This window comes from Aphelocoma coerulescens, chromosome 1, assembly GCF_041296385.1.
Source record: "Aphelocoma coerulescens isolate FSJ_1873_10779 chromosome 1, UR_Acoe_1.0, whole genome shotgun sequence".
In the NCBI taxonomy this organism is placed as follows: Eukaryota; Metazoa; Chordata; class Aves; order Passeriformes; family Corvidae; genus Aphelocoma; species Aphelocoma coerulescens.
In genome coordinates, this window is record NC_091013.1 from 95063027 (window position 1) to 95084763 (window position 21737).

The following is a 21737-nucleotide window of genomic DNA, read 5'->3' on the forward strand; positions in this document are numbered from 1 at the left end:
GAGACTTGTTCACTTTATTCTGCCCCACTGCCCTCACTGTGAAAATATATCCTTTTATCTGATACAGCACAAGTACAACTATGCAAAAAATCAGTGCCGTTTCTAAAGCCTGGAGCAAGTATCAAGGCAAACAATCCAGGCTTCTCACACTTGGTCTGCCAGCTCTCCAGAAAAACACAGTCTGGGATGGCAGCCCTTTCATTTGCTCCCACTGATTTTATTCTCTGTAAGAAATCCTTTGAAAACTGACACACAGGCCAAGGCAGCTGAGGATTTACAAAAGAAATACCAGGACAAAACACTATGAACAAAAATTGTCTCATAAAACAAATATAAATATGCCTTTAATAGAGTGCAGCCATGTTTCTCCCTGTCCCACTAAAGAGTGAGTGGCTGTAAATCAAGCCCTCACACTTCAGCAGAAGTCACAGAGGTTTTTCCAGAGGCCACAAACCACCAGCAGGTGCCAAAACCGTGAAAAATCTTGCCAGCTGGCTTCCCTGGACAGGGCATGGTCTCACCAGCAGTTCATGTGCTGGATTCCATTGAATCAATGCTGCCAGAAGGAGCTGATCTCAGGATAAATCAACTCCATTTCTAACAGGTATTCCACTGGAGGAAGAGCCTTTGACATCCACCTCAGAAAGAGTCCATCTGCAGCAGACTACAGAGAATCCATCTCAGAGACAACCATTCTGAGTTGGGTTCACATGCTGGGTTATACCACATGGGGATGGGGCAGACTTCATCCCAGCCACTGGACATCATCACAGATGTTCAGCCACAAGAACACTTCCATGGTCAGCAGTGAGGTTACATGAGTCCAGCCAGGTGCTCTGTGTCTTGGGCAGCAAATGCTAGAGCAATGCAAGAACCATCTTCTCTTTCTTCTTCCTCTTCCTCTTCTTCTCCTCAAAACGTTCAGTAGCATCAGCAAAAAATGTCACCTCATCCTTGGCCTCAATCTCCCTCTTCAGGAACTGGAGCCCTGCCATGTTGAATCCCAGCACATCCTGCAGAGACAGACCAGCACCACAATGTGAGGCACATCCCAAGCTTGTTAGGGGGCAGAGAGTTCTGCACTGGCCACTCTCTACTGAGATGATGAAAACAAGACAATCCACATATTTAAAGAAAGCAACGTTAGTTTAAATGTAAACTTCATCTGAGCAGGAGAACAGTCAGTCCTGCACTCAGTTCCCTACAGTCCTCTCTTAAGAGCAGCTATAATGCACTGTATTTTCTGAAAGACAAGTTGCTGGCAGGCACCTGAAGCTTCCTCTGGGAAAATGCACAGTCTGCACTGAGGGAGCAGCCCACAGAAAAGCCCAAGAGAAGCAGGGAGTTACTTTACCTCCCACATATTTAGAAACTAGTGAGCCAAGATCCAAACACACGTATCAGAAATCCAAGCGCAAGTGAGGCAGGGAGCACAAGTGTAAGCTCACCACTGGGTACTCTCACATGAGGAGGAACATAAAGAAAACGCAGCCTAGTGCAAAAGAGGATGGTTTAAATGGGCTCAGACCCACAACCAACTTCCCCACTGGACACCACAGACAACTCATGCTCACAAACATTGTCTCATCCCATTATTCTAGATCCTGGAACAGGGGAGGATGCAACACTCACCCGGGCCTCACTGACTCTGGAGATGGTGGTTTTCTTCAGATTTTCAATCACTGTCACCAGCATCTGGTTGCCTGTGATCTGCCCAAAATGTATCCTGGGAACAAAGCAGGCAGTGATGTATTGCAGCATTTTCTTAGAAACATCACAAAGCCGCTCTCCTGAGCTTCTGTATGCTCTGGAATTTTTTTTTTTTAATTAGTCTTCCCCAGACCAGCACTGTAACAGGCATGGACAAATTTATCTGGAAAAGCTGTTTTCTGAAGTTTAGCAGTGGTTCAAGGGGAAGGTCTTTCTGAGGACACAGGCTCTCCGGTGACTCTGTGCCACCAACAGTGCCTCGTCAGACTCGATCTTTCACTCCAGTGAGACTGGGGCCACCAGGACCAGCAACCCCATCTGGGCATGTCAGCACTCTGCATCCAATCAGTTCATTCCCACACACTGTGGGCTGCAGAGATTCCTTATCCCCTGCAGAGACCACACGTTTATTCTCAAGGATGCTTCCCCAGAGCTTCAGGCCCAGAGACTCAGAAGAAATACTGACATACTGTCTGGGCAGATAAAGGACTTACTTGAGCAGGAAGAGGAGAGCTCGGCACAGGAGCTCAACATCTGAGCCCAGCTGAATATATTCATTGAAGAGTCTGAGCAGATCAGGGACATAGGAGAAGGGCAGCACCAGGAGAGATTCTTCCAGCTCACTAAGGGAAAAAACAAAGGGACACAAGCATTAGTCTCAGCCAGTGCCCTGCTACAGATGAGCAGGAAACACATCCACATAGGGAGGTTCTGGTACTGAGCTGTGCTAAGCATTCCTCACAGCTGGTCCATGACTGCCCACACCTGCACCAGATGCACAGCCCAGGCATCTTGTGGCACAGGGAGCAGGCACACAGCCTTCCCTCCTCAGCACCCCCAAACTGCTCTCCACATACATGCACATCTCCAAGCAGCCAACCCACATCCACAAGCTTCAGCCCACACTCCCTGTGGAAGGAACACTTCCCATTCCCCAATTCCATGGATGTTCCAAAAAGGGCTGCTGGGAACAGTGACTCCAGACTCTCTAGCACTGACCATACCTCGTATGAGAGACCATTCAAGGGCCCCAGCCAGTCCTGGGCCTAGAAATCCAACACTCAGTCACAAATCTATTCAGCAATAAAGCTCTTGGGACTCACCTCGACTTGACCTTCTTGAAAACTTCCAGCACGTATGCAGAAGGCTGCAACAGAGGAAAGACACCAGCCCTGCTTAACAAGAACCACTGCAGGACCAACATGCCCTAAGGTCCATTTCCCACAGTTAAAAACACACTGTCACATCCAGCAAGACAGACACATCAAGCTGAATATAACAAAGAGGAAACCCCTTCAGCTTCAATCAGCTGCCACTCTGAGCAGCTCTCCCTCAGCCTTCTCAGGGTACTCTACACTGGTGAAGTACATTGTGAAAAATCTAATCTATATTCAACCAACTAAATCATCTCAATTCATGTCAATGAATCTTGTACAAACTGGATAAAAAGCTTGGTGAAACAAACCATATATATAAAATCTTACACAAACTCATCTCCTAAAGACTTAATTCCTGCTACTTCTGTCTACCTGCTGAAACCATTTGGCAGATGCAGAGCAGAGCTGGGAATTAGGGAAGAAAAATGTTTCTAGCTACTAAGTCACAGGATTTTATTCACTTCTGTTCAGTCTATCCAACTTATAATTAAACAGACCTATAATCATGGACGAAGGGACAGAAAGGCTGTTGCAAGGTGGTTACAGGTAATTAGAAGGAAGACAAAGGCTGTTTCATCTGGCACTGACACACAGCTTCGAGCAGCCTGGTCTAGTGGGAGGTGTTCCAGCCCAGGGCAGAGGGGTTGGAACTAGATGATCTTTAAGGTCCCATCCAACCCAAACCATTGTATGATGGCACGAAGACGAGTGAGTGAAAAAAGAAGGATCTTCCTCAGGATGCTTAGAAAACAGAGTCTGTGAGTGCACATTGGAACAAACCAGGAAAACAAAAACTAATCTACTCAGAGTAGTGGATTTTTATTTATCAGTGAAATCCATGCATCCTTGTCTGTGTATTTTGTAATATGCCAAAATTCTCAGAATTTAGTGCAACCTGTTGTGTAGTAGTATGACATGAGTGAATAAGCTCTAGCCTGCAATACCTGGGCATTGAGAATACCATTCAGAATTTTCTCAATGTAAACTCTGCAGGAATAGTAACAGAATCAGTAACTGGTGTAGCAACACCACATAAATAAACCTGGAAAAAGTTTGAACTAGCTTTCCCATATCTTGGAGAATACTGTAAACCTCTGGCTCATGATAAGGAACATCATAAGGTCATGGCTTATTCGGGGTTGTTTAACCCTGACAGGGTTAAACTTTTGTAACACACATGCATGTTACTAAAAAATAAAATAAATAACAAAAAAGACCCCATCAACATGAAAACCCCAAATTATATTCACTTTGCACAAGCAAAGAAGGTTGAACCAAGCAGTCCTTCCCCACAGCAACCCAGTATGTTGGCTCAGCCAGCAATCAACCAGTCCCACTGCAGCTGAGAATGGACTACAGCCTGTGGCCTGGGCATTCCACTTACTGTAATATTTCCATAGGCACGGAGGATGGGATTGACAGGAAAGGGAACCTGGAGACACAGAATGGGTTAGAATGAGGCAGGTGTGTATGTGTGTATAAATACATATTCAGAGCAAACTTTTACCCAGAGTAGAAGAGGGCTTTTATTGAGTGTCTGCCTGCAATTCCCACACCTCCAACCTCCCCAAAATGTTGCTGAAGGCCTCATGTGCAGCCACCAGATAATCTCATTCTCATATATGACTAACTCAAACATGGATGAATTTCCTTCCATTTCTTGTCACTTTTCCCACTTCTATCACAGCCCCTTATTTAGCAGGGAGTGTTGAGATGAAGGCAAAGATGAGGTTTTAGGGTGAACTTGCAGTAGCACGAACTTACATCCTGCTACGACTTTAAGCAGAAAGATCACTGGAAAGAACACACCCCTAATTATGCCCCAGAGCATGGTGCCATTTAGTTCTCCAAAAGAATTGAGCAAATGTCTGCTGTTTCCAGCTGTCCTGACTTTATCTGCATGCTAAGCCTTTCCACCTGAGCTGGAAGGATACACACAGCACACCTCAGGATTGCTACATTCCTCAGTCTTTTACCTCTTTTCCGGCGGCTTTGCATATGGCATTGTGTTCCTTTAGTTTTGCCATCTCTTCTCTGTACAGTTCGATGGCTTCCATGATCCTCTCAGCCTGTGCAGCACAAGAACAGCACATCAGTGACACCAGACAAGCCAGGCCAAGGCTCATCTGGACAGATGGAGGTGGAAGCAGAGGTGCTGACACAAAGCATCACATGGCATATCCCCTGATAACCTCTACTCCAGACTGCACCACCACCCTGAGCACACAGGTCGTGTCCTGAAGATGTCACACACCATCCACATCCCCCCACTGCCCTGGGTGCTCTCTGCTGCAACTTCAGTTGTTGCTTTGACCACCAGCCCCAGCAAGCAGTGCCCCTTTGAGGCACAAGCCAGGGCCAGGCCATTTTGATTATACAGATTAAAGATTTCCTCTGAAAAGCACCAAACTGTTGAAATCTGCAGCCATGGAACTACCCACCCCCACACCTTCCTAGTACAATCTCCCATCTCTAGCACCACAATAGATTTCCACCTTCCACAGATGCCCACCAGACTGCACATCCTTTCAGGGAGAAGCCTGATGCCTTGAGAACATCCCAGCTGCCCTGTGCTCCTTTGGGATGCAAACCCCACAGGGCAAGAACAGCTCTGCCTGTCCCACTTGTGACAGGCAGCTGCAGCTACAGGAGCCCCACATCTCATTCCTCTCAGGAGGAAAGAATTCCTGGTGTGTGACTGTCCAGAGTCAAAACCCTCCCTGCTGACCATGGAGCAGGACAGACTGCTCCTGCAGGCAGAGGCAATCTGCCCTTATGTGACAGCACAGGTTACTCTTCAAACTGATGCTGTGACCCCATGACAGCCCCCCTTAAGATACTGGTAAGGCCACACTGGCAGAGCAACACCACCTTACCGCTTTGATGGTTTCAATGGTCTTCCTTCCTGCCAGCCCTGTCTCTCCTTGCCTCTCTCCAGCCACCTACAAAATACAAGTTTGTATACAAGTTTGTATACAGTTTGTATACAAAGCTGCAGTTCCATCCTTCCACAGTTGTAGGAGACAGAGGAGTAGAAACTCCTGCAATTAAAGGAGGCTTTGATTTATAACCCTGGAAGAGACTAGGTCTGGCTTAATTGACAAAGATTTGTGGACTTTAAGCAACAGGATTACAAACTTGTGTTCCTATCATTATAAGTAAAATTGTACACTGGGTGTTTTGGTGAAGGGTTTTAAAATATAATAGTGTGATTTTATATAGTTTAAGTTAAGAATTTAGATGGTATAAGAGAGACATCTGTGTGTACGTGTCATGAGAAGTTATTGGTCAAAACATAAGCTGCATTGCAGTGAGAAGTGCCACAGGTGATAGGTCATTAATCTAAAACAAAGTGTCGTTTTAAGTATCTATTGGATTAGAAAGTTATAAATTACGATGTAACCCTAAATCTTGTGACTAGTCGCCATTACTCGGAGGTGTTGTAAAAGCTCACGCCTCGACTGATGCGTTATTTTAAACAATAAATTCGTGTAGTTGCATAGTCCCATCCCTGAAAAGTTATTTTCCTCCGACACGTGAAGCGCGAGAAACGGACAAGAGGTGCCCCGACACACAGTAACAGAGCCAACAGCATCATGGAGCAGCCACAGATCAGCAGCACCTTCCCACCTGGACCTCCTCAAAGCAAGAAAAGGATCCATCCTCTCTGATAACTCTTCTATGCCTCTTACAGAAATAGTTTTTCCAGGGTTTGTACAGTCAGAATGACACACATTCAGATGGTGCAACTCACCACAGGCTGCTCTTCCTTTGCTACACTCTCTTCATATTCAGCTTCTCGTTGCTACAGAGGATGAGAGCACAACATATTAACAGGGGTGAACAAGGCAAGGGTGCAAGCAACAGACCTGTAGAAAATCACAACTAAAGACAGACAAAAACAAGTCTGGAAGTCATTTTTTGTAAGAAAGATGCAACTCTCACCATCTCCCTCTCCTCTTCCAAAATAAGTGGCTCCCTCGTCCTTTCCCAGAGGCGCAGGGACTTGTCATGGGATGCTGACACCACATAGTCTCCATTGGGACTGAGTGCCAAGCACCACACCTCCTGGTGATGCCCCTGCATAGATGACAGAAGAAATATGACATTAACACCACCCAACTTCCACCCCTGAGGAAAATGCTGCTCATGCAGGGATAATGCTTCCTTTCAACAGACTCCAAAACTTCCTACCTCCAGCGTCTGGACATGTTCAAATTTATCTGCATCCCACTGCTTAATCTTGCTGTCCTTCCCAGCTGTGAAGAAGAGATGGGATTTGGGCACAAACTGCAGATACATCACACTGGAAGAGAAAAAGGCTCAAATTTACCCACTTGGGGGAAACTGCATAACTCCCCCTGCTCTATACTGGACAAAAGGATTATTGCTGGATCACAACCCCTTGGAGACAAGTCCACAGCCCAGAGATGCTGCAGGATTTGACTAACCTGTCATCATGGGCAAAGAGAGAACGGTGACAGTCCCCAAAATCCAAGCCCCAAATCTTCACATTCCTGTCAGCAGACCCAGTTGCAATTAGAGTCCCATCCTAGAGAGCAACAAAGAGAGAGGAGGGCATGGGGAGCTGGCTGGCAGCCCCATGAGGAACTGCTGCTGCCCCAGTGACTCTGTACAGCGGAGTAGGCAGACACCTGGCCTACTTGGGTATGAAATATGGCCTCCTCATCCCTCCACCAGTGGCCCACGCTCTGGTACTGGCACAGCCCACTGACAGCACTCTGGCCCTCCTCTGAGCCTCTGCAGGTATTTGGTTATATCTTGACATTCTTGGCTTTAATGAGCCTCATTCCAAAGACACCTCAGAGCGAGATGCAGCCCAAGAATGAACAGGCATGAAGAGGCTGCTCCCTCTCAGCACCTGCCCTCTGCTCCCGCTAACAATTCCGGCTCCTCTCACACAGGAACTTTAGCAGAAAGCAGACTCTACCTCTTACAATGAGTGTAAGAAACCATTACAGCATTTTGTTTTCCACTCACTCACCAAATGCCCCAGGTCAGTTCTGTCATGGCCCCAACTCTGATACCCCTTCCAGCAAGCACAGGACTGTAGGTTAAGAAGGGGCTTGCTGTGTCCCACCCAGAAACTGTTAAGTCAGGAGCAAGGAGGTGACAAGAAAGCATTATCCTAGAGGCCTTGATGCCAGCAGAGGTTCTCACACTCATCCACATCCCCCAGTCCCACATAACAGAGCCCTAACAATACTTACATAGCAGATGTCCATACACAGCACTGGCAGCTTGTGTCCATACAAAGAGAGGAAAAACTGAAGCAGAATAGTGGCTCAGTTAGACATGCTGTGTAGAGAGGTGTGAAAAATCTCAAGCTCTAGGCTACTACTTCTGCTCTGCCTCAGGAGCTGTTTTTCTAGCACTGCCCCACTTTCATTCTTGCCCTGAACACTGTTAGCAGCAGGTTCATGAGGGCAGAACTGAGAAGAAGGTGGAAGTACCCAAGCAAGCTGAGCTAGCTCTGTTTGCTCTCTAGCTAACTCTGGTGCCAATCACCACTGCTTATGGAGTTTGTTTCTCTCCATATAACTGTCAGCACCAGTCTCTCTTGTGTCACTCCCTAACATTCCCATGCTAATACACAGCTCACAAATCCACCACACACTGCTCACAAGGAAGGTTCTCCTCCCACAGGCTTTGCTTCTGCCATGCCCTATTTAACACCATGTGAGACACATTCATCCCCACCCTTACAGTGCCTGACAGATCTGGGGTACCACCACGTCTGCAGGGTTTAGAATGAACCTTGCCACCTGCAGGCTCGTAACACTTTTTAAATGAAAAATGGATCTTCCAGTTCCCAGTGTGGAACAGCCATGGTTCTGTCAGGTTTGCCAGCAAACAGGCCCCTGAAGCAGGATGCATGGTGTCTCTGGCTCTTACTGGTGTTCCACAATAACCAGACACTTTTCCTTTGTATTCCTGATCTTGCAGGTTACAGTTACATCCCCTCCTGCACAGCCTCACAGCCTGCTTGGTCACGCACCTTGAGTGTGTCAACATAGAACACCTTCACTGTGCAATCCAGTAAGGAGACAGCCAGCAGCTTCTGGTTGGGGCTGTACCGCACACACAGCACGTCTTCATCCAGCTGTAAAACGCGCATGTGTTTCATGGAAAGCCTGGCAATGAGAGGAAAAAACAACTGTTATCCCAAACAAACAAGCTAGGAAAAGATATGGATACGAGCCCCACACTGCACCCTGGGAAAGCAAGCGAATTCTGACATGCAGCACCTCATTCCTCACTATGACAGAACTGGAAATCAGCAGGCTCTGATGGCTGATGAATGTCACTGCTGCATTTACAGTAACGATCTGCAGGCCCAGCCTGATTAGACACTAAATTCACACACAAAAAGGGATCAGAATGAGGCAAGTGCCCTTCTCCAGCTAAGCTCAGGTCTTCACAAAACTGCACTGAGCCCACACTCCTCTCCATGTGTTCCACACAGATGTCATGGGCAGTTCTTGCAGTGCACAGCAAAGGCCAAAGCACCCAACAGTGACAATGGAACCTGCACAAGGTTTATCTTCTCACCTTTTCTGAACACTGCTCTCATCCTTCACAAGCTCAAACTCCCAGAACTTGACACATTTATCAGCACCTCCTGTCACAAAGCCATGCTGTAGGGAAAAACAGAAAAGTCTGAACTAGTTGTGAAACTAGCTGCTATCACCCAGAGAAAGTCTATAGCAAGGAATTGCCAACACACAGGAGGTTTTTGAAATGTCCCACATTCCTACAGCATTAATGATTAAATGGACACCACCAGGAGCACTTGCTCTGGTTAGAGCATGCATTGACTGAGCACCAACAACAATTTCAAAAGTTCTAGCTTATTTTGGAGGTCTAAGACAAAGACCCCAATGTAAAACAAAACCTGGACTGACACTTTGGGATTGAAAGCAGTCACCTCAGCTGCAAGTAACAATATGCTTTTGTTTTGTGGGCAACTTGAGATTCTCACTGCTACTGGATCACACACACTTCACCACCACCCTACAAGCAGAGCCTTCTGAAGGAAGAACAGTCCAACATTTTACATAAAGAACAAGGGCAAAATCTATGCCTTATGTTTTAATCTGTAGGGTGGATGAATATCAGACAGATTATTTCTTGCTATGGTTTTGATTCCACTAGAAAGTTCTTAGACACTACCAGCTGCATCCTGCACTACCCAGGATGAGGGGCTCCCATGCTTCTATCAGTGGTGCAAATACTGTACTATAGGAAGGAATTACATGAAAAGGTGTGCAACAGATGATACTTAAAAGGATGACTGAGTCACCTGGTCTGGTGAAAGAGCAATGGACCACACTGCCCCGTCGTGAGCATCAAGTGTCTCTATCAGACTGCCAGAAGCCAGGTCATACAGCTGCAGCTTCCCTGTCTGGGGAAAAAGACATCACAGAGGAAGAATCAGCCTCTGCTCACAACTCATGATAGCTCCTGGCAGAAGAGCTACCTGCCACCCATGTCCCCAGCAGCCAGCTTCATTAGGTGGCTGTTACACACAGATGGCCAAACTCCTGATCTCCATCAGGCCTTCCCAAAGCTATCCACTGTTGTCCAGCTCCAGCCACAAGAGCTCCATAACGACTCTGGGAATGCAGCAGTGCTCCACATCAGGAGAGGCAATACATTTTCTGTGAGGCTGCCTTAATGACATTTTCCTAACACATTTCCACACCTGGGCAGTCTGGGGTCAGAGGACCACTCCTTACCTTGGTCCCAACGATGACCTGCCGATCTCCGGGGACGAAGAGCGAGCAGAGCGCGTACTCACACTCCATCGTCCGGATGCACTGCAAGGTCGACCTGTGGACAGAGCCCAAAACCTCTTACCACACTCAGAATCTGGTCTGCTCAGTGAGACATTCTCCAGTGTGGCCTCTACCTACAGCTGTCTTTCAGCTGGGGTCAAAAGATAAGCCACCACCATCCTATTGACCCAAACACTATCCAGCCTTACTTCTAACATTTCCAGAAAAGCATGCCAGTATGTTGTCCACCATCATGACCTATTGCTGTTGTGAACGAGAACAGAGCTCCTAATTTCAAAGAGCAATTCAGGAAAGGAGGGAGGACTTTAAGATAGTGCTCAGAGGAAATTAAGTTTGAAATCAGCACCCCTCGAGAAACACTGGGACAACACTCTACATCAACGCACAACACTAGATCAATGCAATAGCCTATTCAGTCTAACACCAGATCCTTCAGATAAGATGTGAAGAAACCCACAGGTGCCCTAAAGAACAGGCAGAAGCTTGTTTAGGGTAACAGTTTATACCTCTTATTAAAAAGGAAAAAAACAAAAAAAACCACATAGCAGAACACAGTCTATACTGTATGAACTTTGTGTTTAGACCTTGTGTTGAAATTTTAGATGTATAGCTCCTCAGTTTCCCCAATAAGGAAAGAAGAAAAATAATTTTCTATTTACTTCCTTTACTTCATTCACTGTTTTATCTCTTTCCATTGTCCCCTCTTTCTTATCACTGCTTTTCTTAACACAGCATCCCTGAATTCTGGGATGCAGACACAACTGGACAGCATACCTGTTCCAAATCTTCACGGACTCTGCAGCTGCTGAGAGAATGGCAATGTTGTCAGAGCTAAAAGCCAACGTCCTGACATCACTGCGGTGGCCTCCAATGGTTATCCTGGACACACGGACAGCCTGAGGGACTTGTGCTGACAAGTCCAGGTTGTACAACTCAATGACATTGTTCTGGAGCAGCAGCACCATCTTCAGCTCTCCTTTTGGAGAGAGAATCAAGTCAAATGACCTGTTTGATTAGACAAAATGAGAGCTGTACACAGGGGCAACAAGACAAAGTGTAGGAAGGATCAAATATCAAGAACAACTGAGACAGAGCAATATAGACAGAGCACATCCAACAAGCAAGGACACACTGAGCCACAGAGGTGCGAATGGACTGGAGATCATGGTAGGCCTCTCCCCAGCTCCAAGCTAAACACATGTTGAGGGGGAAACTTCTTCCACCTCTGCCTGCACTGAGCCATGCAGAGCTCTCCCCAGGTAGCTGCATAATCACTGGTCAGACTCTACAACAGACTTTCCACTCACTTGATTTTAGAAGAAGCTTTGACATTAGTGACCCGCTGAATCTCCTCCTGCAGGCTCAGCTCCACACTCCTTTCAGGCTCCTCTTCAGAGTTCTGTCTGGAAATGTCAGACAAGGGAGGAGAGTCAAATGACCCAGCACAGCCAACACAAACTAACACAGTGACAGAGAAAACATAAGGAAACCAGTCAGCCTGCTGAAACTCTTATCCAGCAGTGCTAACCACATTTAAGAATAGGGCGCACAGCGAAGTTCGTGGCAGTATGCAGACTACTAAAGACACAAACTGTCCTAAGAAAGGCAACCTCCTCTGGAGCCAAAACACAAGGCACATTAAAAAGATGGATACAAAGCAGGCAACAGAAGCTGTGTTTGAGAGCAAGATCAGTTTCTGCTCATCTCCTATCACTCACCAAAAGCTCTCAGCCATTGTCAAAATGCACTTCCAGATTTACATGCCCTGTGCTTTAGTTTCTACCCTGGAGTAAAACACACCTAAGGGCTGTTCTGAGGCACCTGTTAAGTGCCAGGATATGCAGTGAGACACTTAAAACAGAGTAAACATTAAGAAAGCTCTCACCTGTATCTCTGCCTGCTGTAAAACAGGAAATGAGGTATCAGACTCACTGTGACTTCTCAGATGAAACTCTCATTCCTGCATTGCCTACCAAGGACTTTCTTTGATGCACCAAGCAGTATAAACACCAATGTCAGGTAGAGTTGAGCAACTCTGAAAAACCCATTCTATGTCCATTTCTTTGCACACTTTAGCTTTTTTTTCCCCCCCGGGGGAAGACTCAGAAAGGTATTTCCTTAGTCTCTGGGAGCAGTGCTGCTGAGACAAGCACCAAGGATGCACAGGAAAAGCAACCACAAAATACAACAACTAGCACAAAGAGAATGGCCAGAAGCTTGGAGTTCAACCACTGTGTAATGCTACTGAAGAGTTTTTCTAACCTAAGAGCTTTTCTAGAGTCTTCTGGATGCAGAGAGCACCCGAAAAATAACTTACTTGGCTTTTTTCCTTGCTTTCTTCATTTTCTTTTCCAATTTCTTTTGGATTTCCTCTTCAGAAAGGACAGAGAACACTTCCAGAACAGCATCTGTTCCCTAGAGTCAGAGCAAACAAATTCAAAGGTATGCAAAGCCCTGACTGGCCCTTACAGAAAGTACCCAAGGTCTCTGCCAACCTCCTCTAGAACCCAGTAGCAGAGCCCCCCATTACTCACATGGCAGGCCAAAAACTTGCCCATCCAGTCTGTGCCAAGAGTCACCACTCGGTCCCTCCCTTCCCGCATGATGGATCCAACTTTGCTGCACTTAACGATGCGCTACGGGGAAAGAGGAACAAACTTGGGTCTGAATGGCCAAGTGATCTTCTCAAGCAAACTCAGAAATCTAATGACAAGGGAAGCCAAGGAGAGGGGGAAACGAACCTACAGGGTCCTGGTAGAACAGCTAGTAAGGATAATAAGGGGAGAAAACAAGCACCTGTGTGAGCTACAAGCTTATCTCCTTGTGTTTTGTTGCCTTTAAGCTGAAAATAATCATTGGCAGTCTCAGGGGAAGAATAACAACTTCATTGGCAAACCATTGCCATTTAAGAGACAGCAAAGCTCAGTCAAAAGAGGCAGAGATGGTGAGAACAGAGACTCTTAAACAGGGCATTGAAGGGAGAGAAATCTTCTGGAGAGGAAGCTGGAAAATTAATTAATAATCTACCACAACTACAAGCAGTCTGAGATCCGAGCAGTACCCCAGAAAGTTCTACCAGACAGATTCAGTGAAGTCTCCAGCAGCAGCACAAGTGGGAATGGCTTTCTGCAATCCAATCTCACACCACGTTTCATTACAGTGCAACTCTGACCTCTCCGTTTTGGCAAAGCTGAGCATCAGCACCGAGCTCAGCAGCTGCCAACCAGCTAGTAACTATTTTATTTCTGTGTTGTTTGATGAAACAGCTCTATTAGCACTGTTTATACATTTGCTAGTCCTTCTCAAATAGAACGAAAAGAAAAACTGTCAGTGGAGCAAAAATCTGTGGGTGTTTTGGCACACATATTGCTGATGTTTTGCAGGTAGATGAGGCAGCAACTGCTGCTGAGGAAGGTGTTATGGAGCAAGACAAGAATTGCCAGTTTCCCAAACAGGCTGAGTATCACACTCAGGATATAAACCATGCAAATGGGGTTAGATACAGCATCTCACAGACAGCATGGAAAACTGATCTTACTTCCTCAGGATGCTCATCCAACTCTAAGGTCTCATCCTCTTCAGTGTTTTCTTCTGCTCCAGGTGAAGAAGACCCTTTGCTTTTCTTGGATTCTGGTTCATCAGGATCTTTTACCTGCTCACAGGAAGAAAAAAACAAAACAACAAAAGGAGTACCTTAAACCTCAGGAGCTGTGGTTTCTGTCTCACACTTCATTTCCCTGGAGGTACAACTGGTTAGCATACACTGGAGTATCCTACAGCATTCCTGTAGGCACCAAGGACTCCATGTGCCCCCATGATTATCATCCACCCACAAGACTGTCTTCTCTAGCTGTTAAGTCAGAAGGCAGGAAGTTCTGACACACTGTGGAAATCTTGTTCAGGAAGTGCTCACAGCTTCACCTGAAAGCTCAAAACACAGGAAACAGCAAAGCCCATCCCAGGAGCAGCTTCTGGACTCCTCAGATAGCAGAGACTATTGCTATCTGTTTTCCAGACTATTGCTCTGGCTGTTTTCCAGAACATCCATCATCAGATTTGAACATGTTCCAGTTTCATCTCAGTTCAAAGACAAGCAGCTGGGCAGGGGGGTCTGAGGGGATACCGAGGGAATGTCCTACCTCCTGGATGTATGCGAGATCCCACACGCGCAGCTCACTGTCAGCACTCCCAGTGATCAGACGCTTCTCGTTGGACAGCAAAGCCATCCCCCAGACCTGTCCAAAGGCACAATGTGAGGAATTGACTCCTTTAACTATCATAACAAAAGCCCAGCATCTTTAATTGACTTATTTTAACAGCAGCCAAACAGAGACTGGATCTAGCTGGGACCTCCTCTGGGGATATGTGTATGGGAATTGTCACCCACTGCATCTGATGACAGCTCTTGGAATGTTTGAAAGTTTCTCATTTGCTCATTCCTAAAGTTTAATGATAGGTGAAAAAATATATGATAGTGCCAACTTACAACTCCTGAGAGCAAGGAAAGCACAGCCTGGGCCATGACATCCCGAGTCCCTCCAACCCAACAGCTCCCACACATCCCCTTACCTCAGCTCGGTGTCCAACCAGAGTTTTGAAACAGTGCTGGGTGTCCAGATCCCACCATTTCACCAGCGTGTCTTTGGCACTGGAACAAAAAGAAAAACTCAGACATGACGAAAAACTCCAGAGCTCACCACTTTTCTAAGTGGTAGAAATGCAAAAAAATCTAAAACACATCAGAACATATCACAGAGCAGCTGCTCAAACACTGAATTTTGCGAGCCAAACAAAAACAAAGTACAGCAATGCTGCAAAAAGATATCTATCAACTCACTGAAGCTGACCTGGCAAATATTTGAAATTGCATTAAGAAATGGGTATCATCTACCAAACCAACAAAATATTACTTTTTCCATCTGGGGAAAAAAAAAAGCAAAAGAAACTTGTTTTATTTCTAAGCTGAACTGATTGAACTGATTGCATGCACTTTTCTGTTAAGATAGTAAATGGAAGATTAAAAAGTAAAAAATTACTGACTGATATTTCAGCAAGAGTATGTCCTGTCAACCATTTATTATTAAAGGGACTCAGCCAACTTGCAGCTCATTTAGTTGAATAACTAAAAATCAACTAAAAAAAACCCTATCATCTTTTAATTCATGTACTTACAGCTTACAAGGAAGCAATTTTTCTGTCACACTCCTGTGTGAATTACTCATACAGAAGGTAAGGCTGCTCAATTCTTCAAGATGAACAACAAAAAACCCCAAAATGGTTACACACATAATGAACGCATTATCACTATTCTTTGTTACAATAATTTTAAGTTGATGGATTTACCAAAAAGTTAAATCCTTTTCCAAACACTTTCTTCAGCATGGCCATTTCAGTTGCACTAAGACTTGGATTCAGGCACCAGACTCAAAAAGTATGTGGATGTGACAAAATCATATTCAAAGATGCTGGTGGGTCTGAGGTATCATGAGATAAGGAAAATACGAATGGCTGTAGCACACAGGATGTCTAAATTGCAAGTACAACCATGCCTGCTTTCCTGATCAACAATTACTCTTTGTCTGGCTCACCAGGTGACCAACAGGTTCTTCTCCTTCAAGAAAAGGACTTGAGTGATGACATCCTTGTGTCCCCTCAGCCGGTACAGGCCACTCTCATTGATGACATCCCACACGATGACTTCTGTATCCTGGAACAGAGAGAGTGTCTCCATGGGACTGGCCCTTGTCTCTGCAAAACTTCTGCCATAAGACTGAAAAGATTACCTAAGAGCACACTTTCTCACTCTGAATCTCAAGGATTATTAATGCACATGACATTGCTTCCCCCAAAGGTGCAGTCAGACTGATAAATGTACTGCTGTCCCAGCCTGAGACACTTTTCCTATTCCTGATCTCACAAGATTCTTCACTTCAACAGCTCTACCAGTACCCTACTGCTCACCCAGCCTTGGGCTCCCCAGCTCCTCTCACTGCCATCCTCTGGCTATGGGCAGAGGCCACACTTAAAATACTGAACATTTTAGTGCAGGTCAGCCTTCCCCATGGGGCATCTCTGTGAAAGGGCCATGGTCCAGATGTGAAAGCCTCACCTTTGAGCCAGACACCAGCCTGCCACCCAGGTGGTCATACTGCAGGGCTGTAACTGCAGCCCTGTGTCCATTGAAAGTGATAGTGGATTCTCCACTTAGGAGGCTGAAGACACGGATTGCTCCATCTTCATACCCAACAGCCAGGTGCAACCCATCTGGAGAGGGGCAGAGGCAACTGACTTCCTGCTTGAGACCCTTAAGGATAAGAACCTGTAATTTTTAGGAGACAAAACATGTATAATGTTGATTAATGACATGTCAGACTCAAGACACTTGCACAGCAGAAAGAATATAGTCTACTCTTCTCCTGAACTTCCAGCTGAGCACTTCTGCCACTCCGTAAGTTCATTTTTCAACTTCCTGTACCAAAAACAGTGTCATTAACCCCATTTTCAAAGAAAAACAGCAGCTAGAAGGGAAGCGATTTCTCATAATCACACAGGAAACTGGTGTAGAACAAGCCCTGGAACTCACAACCTGAAATTTTTGCCCCCACATATTAAGTTCCAGAGAGCAAGAAACGTGGTTTGAGAGCAAAGCTGGAAAGCTTCTTCCTGACTCTTGCCTGGCTTTTCTCAGGTATAGGACAGAGCTGCTTTTCCACAGACTGCACAAGAACTTGAGAATGATACATCTCCAAAACAGCATACCAGCAGTCAGCACTCCAGGGGCTGTGAAACAAAACCAGATTTCAGTTCGTATGGACAGTAGTACTTACGGTGATTTCTGAATCGCACAGGAGGCAGTGTGTGGCAAAGTTCCTTAAAGTTACAATTCACAACCTCCCTAGAGGAAACAACTTTTACATGGAATGCCCAGTTCCAAGCCAAACCACAGACTCTGTGACATCCCTGATTCATCCAAGAACATTCACGCAGCCAGCTAAACAGGAAGCAGCTTTCCAGTTACTGTGACAGCAATTGCTCTTCCACAACTGAGGTCCTGAGGCAAATGTCAAGGGATCCACTGTGAGATTCAGCCATTGCAGGACCAAGTCAAGATAAAACAAATTACTCTCACAGTAAGAGCACAGCAGCAGGACCACCAATCCCTCCCTCTAACAACGGATGGCTACAAATTACTACTAAAAGAAAACAAAGGTGAGAATTGCTGCATTCCAAATATCTATTATCCAAATCATCCATAGCCTCCTCTGTTCTATGTGTGGTGGTGCTACCTGTTGGATTTCAACAAATACAAACCTTATTAATCCCTTAAACAGAAATAACCAATTACTTTCATGTAATAATCAAGACTTTCTTGTAAGCATCCAAAATTGCAGAGTATTTTGGACTACTCAACAGGTAACACTATACAGGAATCCTTTTCGTCCAGCGACCAGCTTGGGGAACTGGAAGACAACAGCATGATGGGCCAGGACGAAGCCGGAGCTGCAGACTCGCATCACAACCAAACCTCACGCTGCGCTCACCCTTCCCAAGAGGGGGAGAGGCCGTGGAGGTGTCGCTTCCCTGCAAAAGCCGCCCAGTAACACAAACCGCTCCGCTTCAGGTGGCCTAAAAGCCCCGCACGCTGCACCCCAGCCCTGCCCCACCACCGCATCCCGGGTCCCACCTTCTCTCCTTTCCTTGTGTCCCACACGAACACGTGCTCGCAAGCCGGCACAGCCACGTAGCGGCCCCGCTCGCCGCGCAGCGCCACGAAGGCCACGCCGGCCCTGGCGCTGGCCACCAGCCCGAAGAGCGCGGCGGGCTCGTAGCGCAGGTACTGCCGCGTCAGGCCCATGGCGGCGGCGGCGAGCGCGGGGGGAAGGAACGCGCGGGGCAGCGGCGGCCGCCACACGTGCGGCGCTGCGGGCCCGCCGCGCTGGAAGTGCGTCACAGCGGGCCCGGCTGCAAGCGCGGCCCTGAGGCCCCGCCCGGGAAGGGAAGCGGAAGCGGGGCAGACGCGGAGCTTCTCTGGGTGATGTCGCCAGACCGGCGCCGACCGGGACCCTCTGTCCGGGCGGGGCTGGCGGCGGCTCTGCGGCTGTGCCCGTGAGTGCGGAGCGGTGCTGGGGGCACGGCCCGGCCTGCGCTGGGCGGGCGCTGCGGGAGCCGGGCGGGGGCAGCTGGATGCCCGGCGGAGCGCGGTGCCGGAGTCCCGGTGCGAGCCGTGGGGCGGGAGAGGCGGGTTCTCCTCCTGGTACGGGCACGGCACTGCCGTCCCAGGCCCCGGTCACAGCGCTCTGTGCCCCGTTCCGAGCCTGACAACCCCTGGGGGCGGCCGCCGCCGCGGGAGGGCCCGGCAGCGATCGTGGGGGAGATGCCCCGGAGGAGATCTGCACGCACCGCTTCTCCTGCCTTTTGCTGCCGTAGCCAGACCCCTGGGTTTGGCTGTTCAGCAGGGGGTAGATGCTGTTGTAGATGGGCTTATGGCTGGGGCTGGTGCAGCCGCGCTTACCTTGCTTTTCTCGCTCATTGCCTTTTCTCCCAGCAAAAATCTTACTTAGATGCTCTTATGGCTATCTTTGTCGCTTTTCTCGCTCATTGCCTTTTCTCCCAGCAAAAATCTTACTTAGATGCTCTTATGGCTATCTTTGACTTAGTGCCAGTCTTTACTACCCCTCAGTGTGAGCTTGGATGCTTGGTTGTTTTGTATTGTTGTGTTGTTTTCCCCTGGCTAATAAATACACTTAATAAGTCGCGTTTCACAATTACCGCTTGTGGGTGCGATCGTTGTTTAATTATTATCAATTATAAACCTGTGAAAGGGGTTAAGTAGTAGGTGTGTGTGGTGTGTTACTAATCTGTAGTTACTTATGTGGGTATGTTTTGCTAGTTTGATTCACTAGTGTAGTTCAGTAGTCACAATGGAAATGCAGTAGCCAACACGTTATCTGCTGGCAGCTGAAAAGTGAGTATTGGCACGTTTGAGCCTTCGTCTAGCAACCAGTGCCATCTCAGAATCAGTCAGATGGCAGAGTTCATCTTAAAATTCACTGGGCCAGCATTCAAATTTACAGCTTTACTCTTTCTTGCAAAACTGATTTGGGTGAAGAGGTTTTGTGCCTGAGTGCATGGCTGTAAGAACTATGTGGCAGTAAGTTGTTTGCAGCAGTTCAGAATTCACTGAACTGCAAGGGCTGTGTCATTCGGGAAGAGGGAGGGGTTTTTGTTGGTTTGTTTGTAAGGTTTGGGTTTTTTGGTTGGGGTATTTGGTGGGTGGGGGCATTGTGGCTTGGGAAGCTCTTTTTTTTTTTTAATAAGTATTTACCAGTATCTCTGAAAGAATAGGTTATACATTCCCTGCTACAAATTTGCTTTTTGTTTAGATAAAGAAATAACACTTTTCAGAAAGACTGAGATCCTCTCTGCACTTAGGACTTTGTTCTTGCTATTTCTAAAATGCAAGATCATGAGTCAGTTGGATCAATTTAGTAGAGACGGTGTTTTCACCTTTAATTGTTGGAAGAGGTTTGTCTCACTGCAAGTATCTGCATTGCCTTATTGCATGCAGGTAACAAAAGAGGGAGTGTTTGAGTGGGAAATCTGCTTTTCTGTTTTCTGCTAGCTGTTATTGCATTGCAGTCTTGGGAAAGGTCTGGCTCCATGGGACAATTACTTTTAGTGAACAGCTGCTGACCTGGTTTGATTTTTGTTTTTCTTTAAAGCACCTGGAAGACTCCAGTGAAAATTGGAGTGTGACAAGTTAGCAGAGGAAGGGAGTTGTTGTTTCCATTCCATGGATCCCTTGGGTGCTCCTTCCCAGTTTGTGGATGTTGATAGTCTGCCAGGCTGGAGTGATGCCTATGAGGCCAAGCAGCTGGATTGTCACCAAAGTCCTGTTGAAAAAGCTCAAGTTGATGTTAGATCACCTTTTCCATACAGGAAAGACATCAATGAAAAAATTATCTTGTGGTAAGTTCAGTGTGGCTCTTGTGTGTCTGTCATCGCTTCTCCACTTACTGCAGGATCCATATGTAATGATCACTGCTGTAGAATAAAGCTTCTAAATCCTATTTTCTTGAATCAAACATTACAGATCTGGGAAGAAAATAATCTTTTTGTTCACTGTAACTTTGAAAGTCTAGATTTTGCTCCACCATAGGTTGTGCTCATGGGCAGTCCTCAATGCAGCAGACTGGAGCTGTACTTCCTACTGTGATAGGTAGGAAGTACATGCTTAGTATCCAAACCTAGCTGGGCATTTGGATATGAGGTTTTTAATTTTTTTTAGATATGTTTGCTGTCTACTAGCTTTTTTTCTGTATTTGCTGGCTTTATTCTGCTTTTACTTTTCTGGTTTAAATCAGTATTTTCTTTCATGTGGTTCTTATGCCTTGGTTTTGGCTCTTCCTGCCCCTTCTTCCTCCGTTCTGTATTTTGTCTCCATGATTTTCTACCAAAATCTATTGATAAAGTGCAGTGTGCTGTGGTGAACTTAGTCCATCAGTTTTTCTTTCCTGTAACTCAGATACTTAAACCTGCTCTCTAGATGAATAACTCTTAACTTAATCACCGTAAAGGGAGAAGGATTTCTCAGGGATGCAGATTCAGGAATCAGCCTGAACCTCTTTCTGGTTAATATATGCAGGAAATGGGACTGCTCATGGACTTCCTGAACTCAATTAAGTAAAGAAAGAGAGGAGTAAAAGGTTAAACATCTCTTATGGCTTGGGCAAATATGTGCAATTTCAACTGTTAGTTTAGTTTCTCCCTGTGCATGGGAATCTTTATTTCCCTTCCTATGCTCTTTGATCCCAAAATCCCCAATGGCTGCTGCTGTGACAAAAAGCAGGTCAGAGTTCTGCTACTCCATTGTCTCTTATGCATCTGTGCCCTGTTTATCTTCTGCATGTCTGATCTTTGAACAGCAGAATGAACATGATCAACTTGAGGGTTCACAATTTGGGAACAAAAGAGAAGAAAACTTGTCCAGCTGCAGTGTCACTCTAGACCCACAGTGGTCTGAGGAACAGCAGCAGTTAAGGTGCCCTGG

General features: G+C 46.4%; 2 protein-coding genes across 4 annotated transcripts in view; one reads left to right on the forward strand and one right to left on the reverse strand.

The window, feature by feature from the left end:
- Positions 1-19526, reverse strand: WDR3 (WD repeat domain 3). Of its 2 annotated transcripts, none has more exons than XM_069019194.1 (26): positions 19200-19526; positions 16797-17006; positions 16276-16394; positions 15257-15335; positions 14827-14922; positions 14226-14339; positions 13222-13323; positions 13005-13102; positions 11995-12090; positions 11462-11692; positions 10628-10721; positions 10192-10293; positions 9441-9526; positions 8887-9022; positions 8099-8155; positions 7319-7419; positions 7062-7173; positions 6813-6947; positions 6622-6672; positions 5744-5809; positions 4844-4936; positions 4252-4299; positions 2814-2857; positions 2205-2333; positions 1633-1726; positions 1-1013 (listed from the first exon to the last, which is right to left on the reverse strand). In XM_069019194.1, the coding sequence occupies exons 1-26, from the start codon at positions 19215-19217 to the stop codon at positions 858-860; spliced, it is 2667 nt and encodes an 888-aa protein (XP_068875295.1). In that variant the 5' UTR covers positions 19218-19526; the 3' UTR covers positions 1-857. The 2 variants fall into 2 exon arrangements, with proteins under 2 accessions (XP_068875295.1, XP_068875286.1); XM_069019185.1 differs by lacking the exon at positions 19200-19526 and adding an exon at positions 18372-18624.
- The window catches only part of GDAP2 (ganglioside induced differentiation associated protein 2), a 23849-nt gene continuing 20804 nt past the window's right edge, over positions 18693-21737 (forward strand). The window contains exons 1-2 of one of the 2 annotated variants that reach the window (XM_069019205.1): positions 18693-18793; positions 20410-20656. In XM_069019205.1, coding sequence (XP_068875306.1) covers positions 20481-20656 — 176 coding nt within the window. In that variant the 5' untranslated portion in view covers positions 18693-18793; positions 20410-20480. Of the gene's footprint in view, positions 18794-18828; positions 18903-20409; positions 20657-21737 lie in introns of those variants that run through there. The other variant, XM_069019206.1, reaches the window with a different exon arrangement.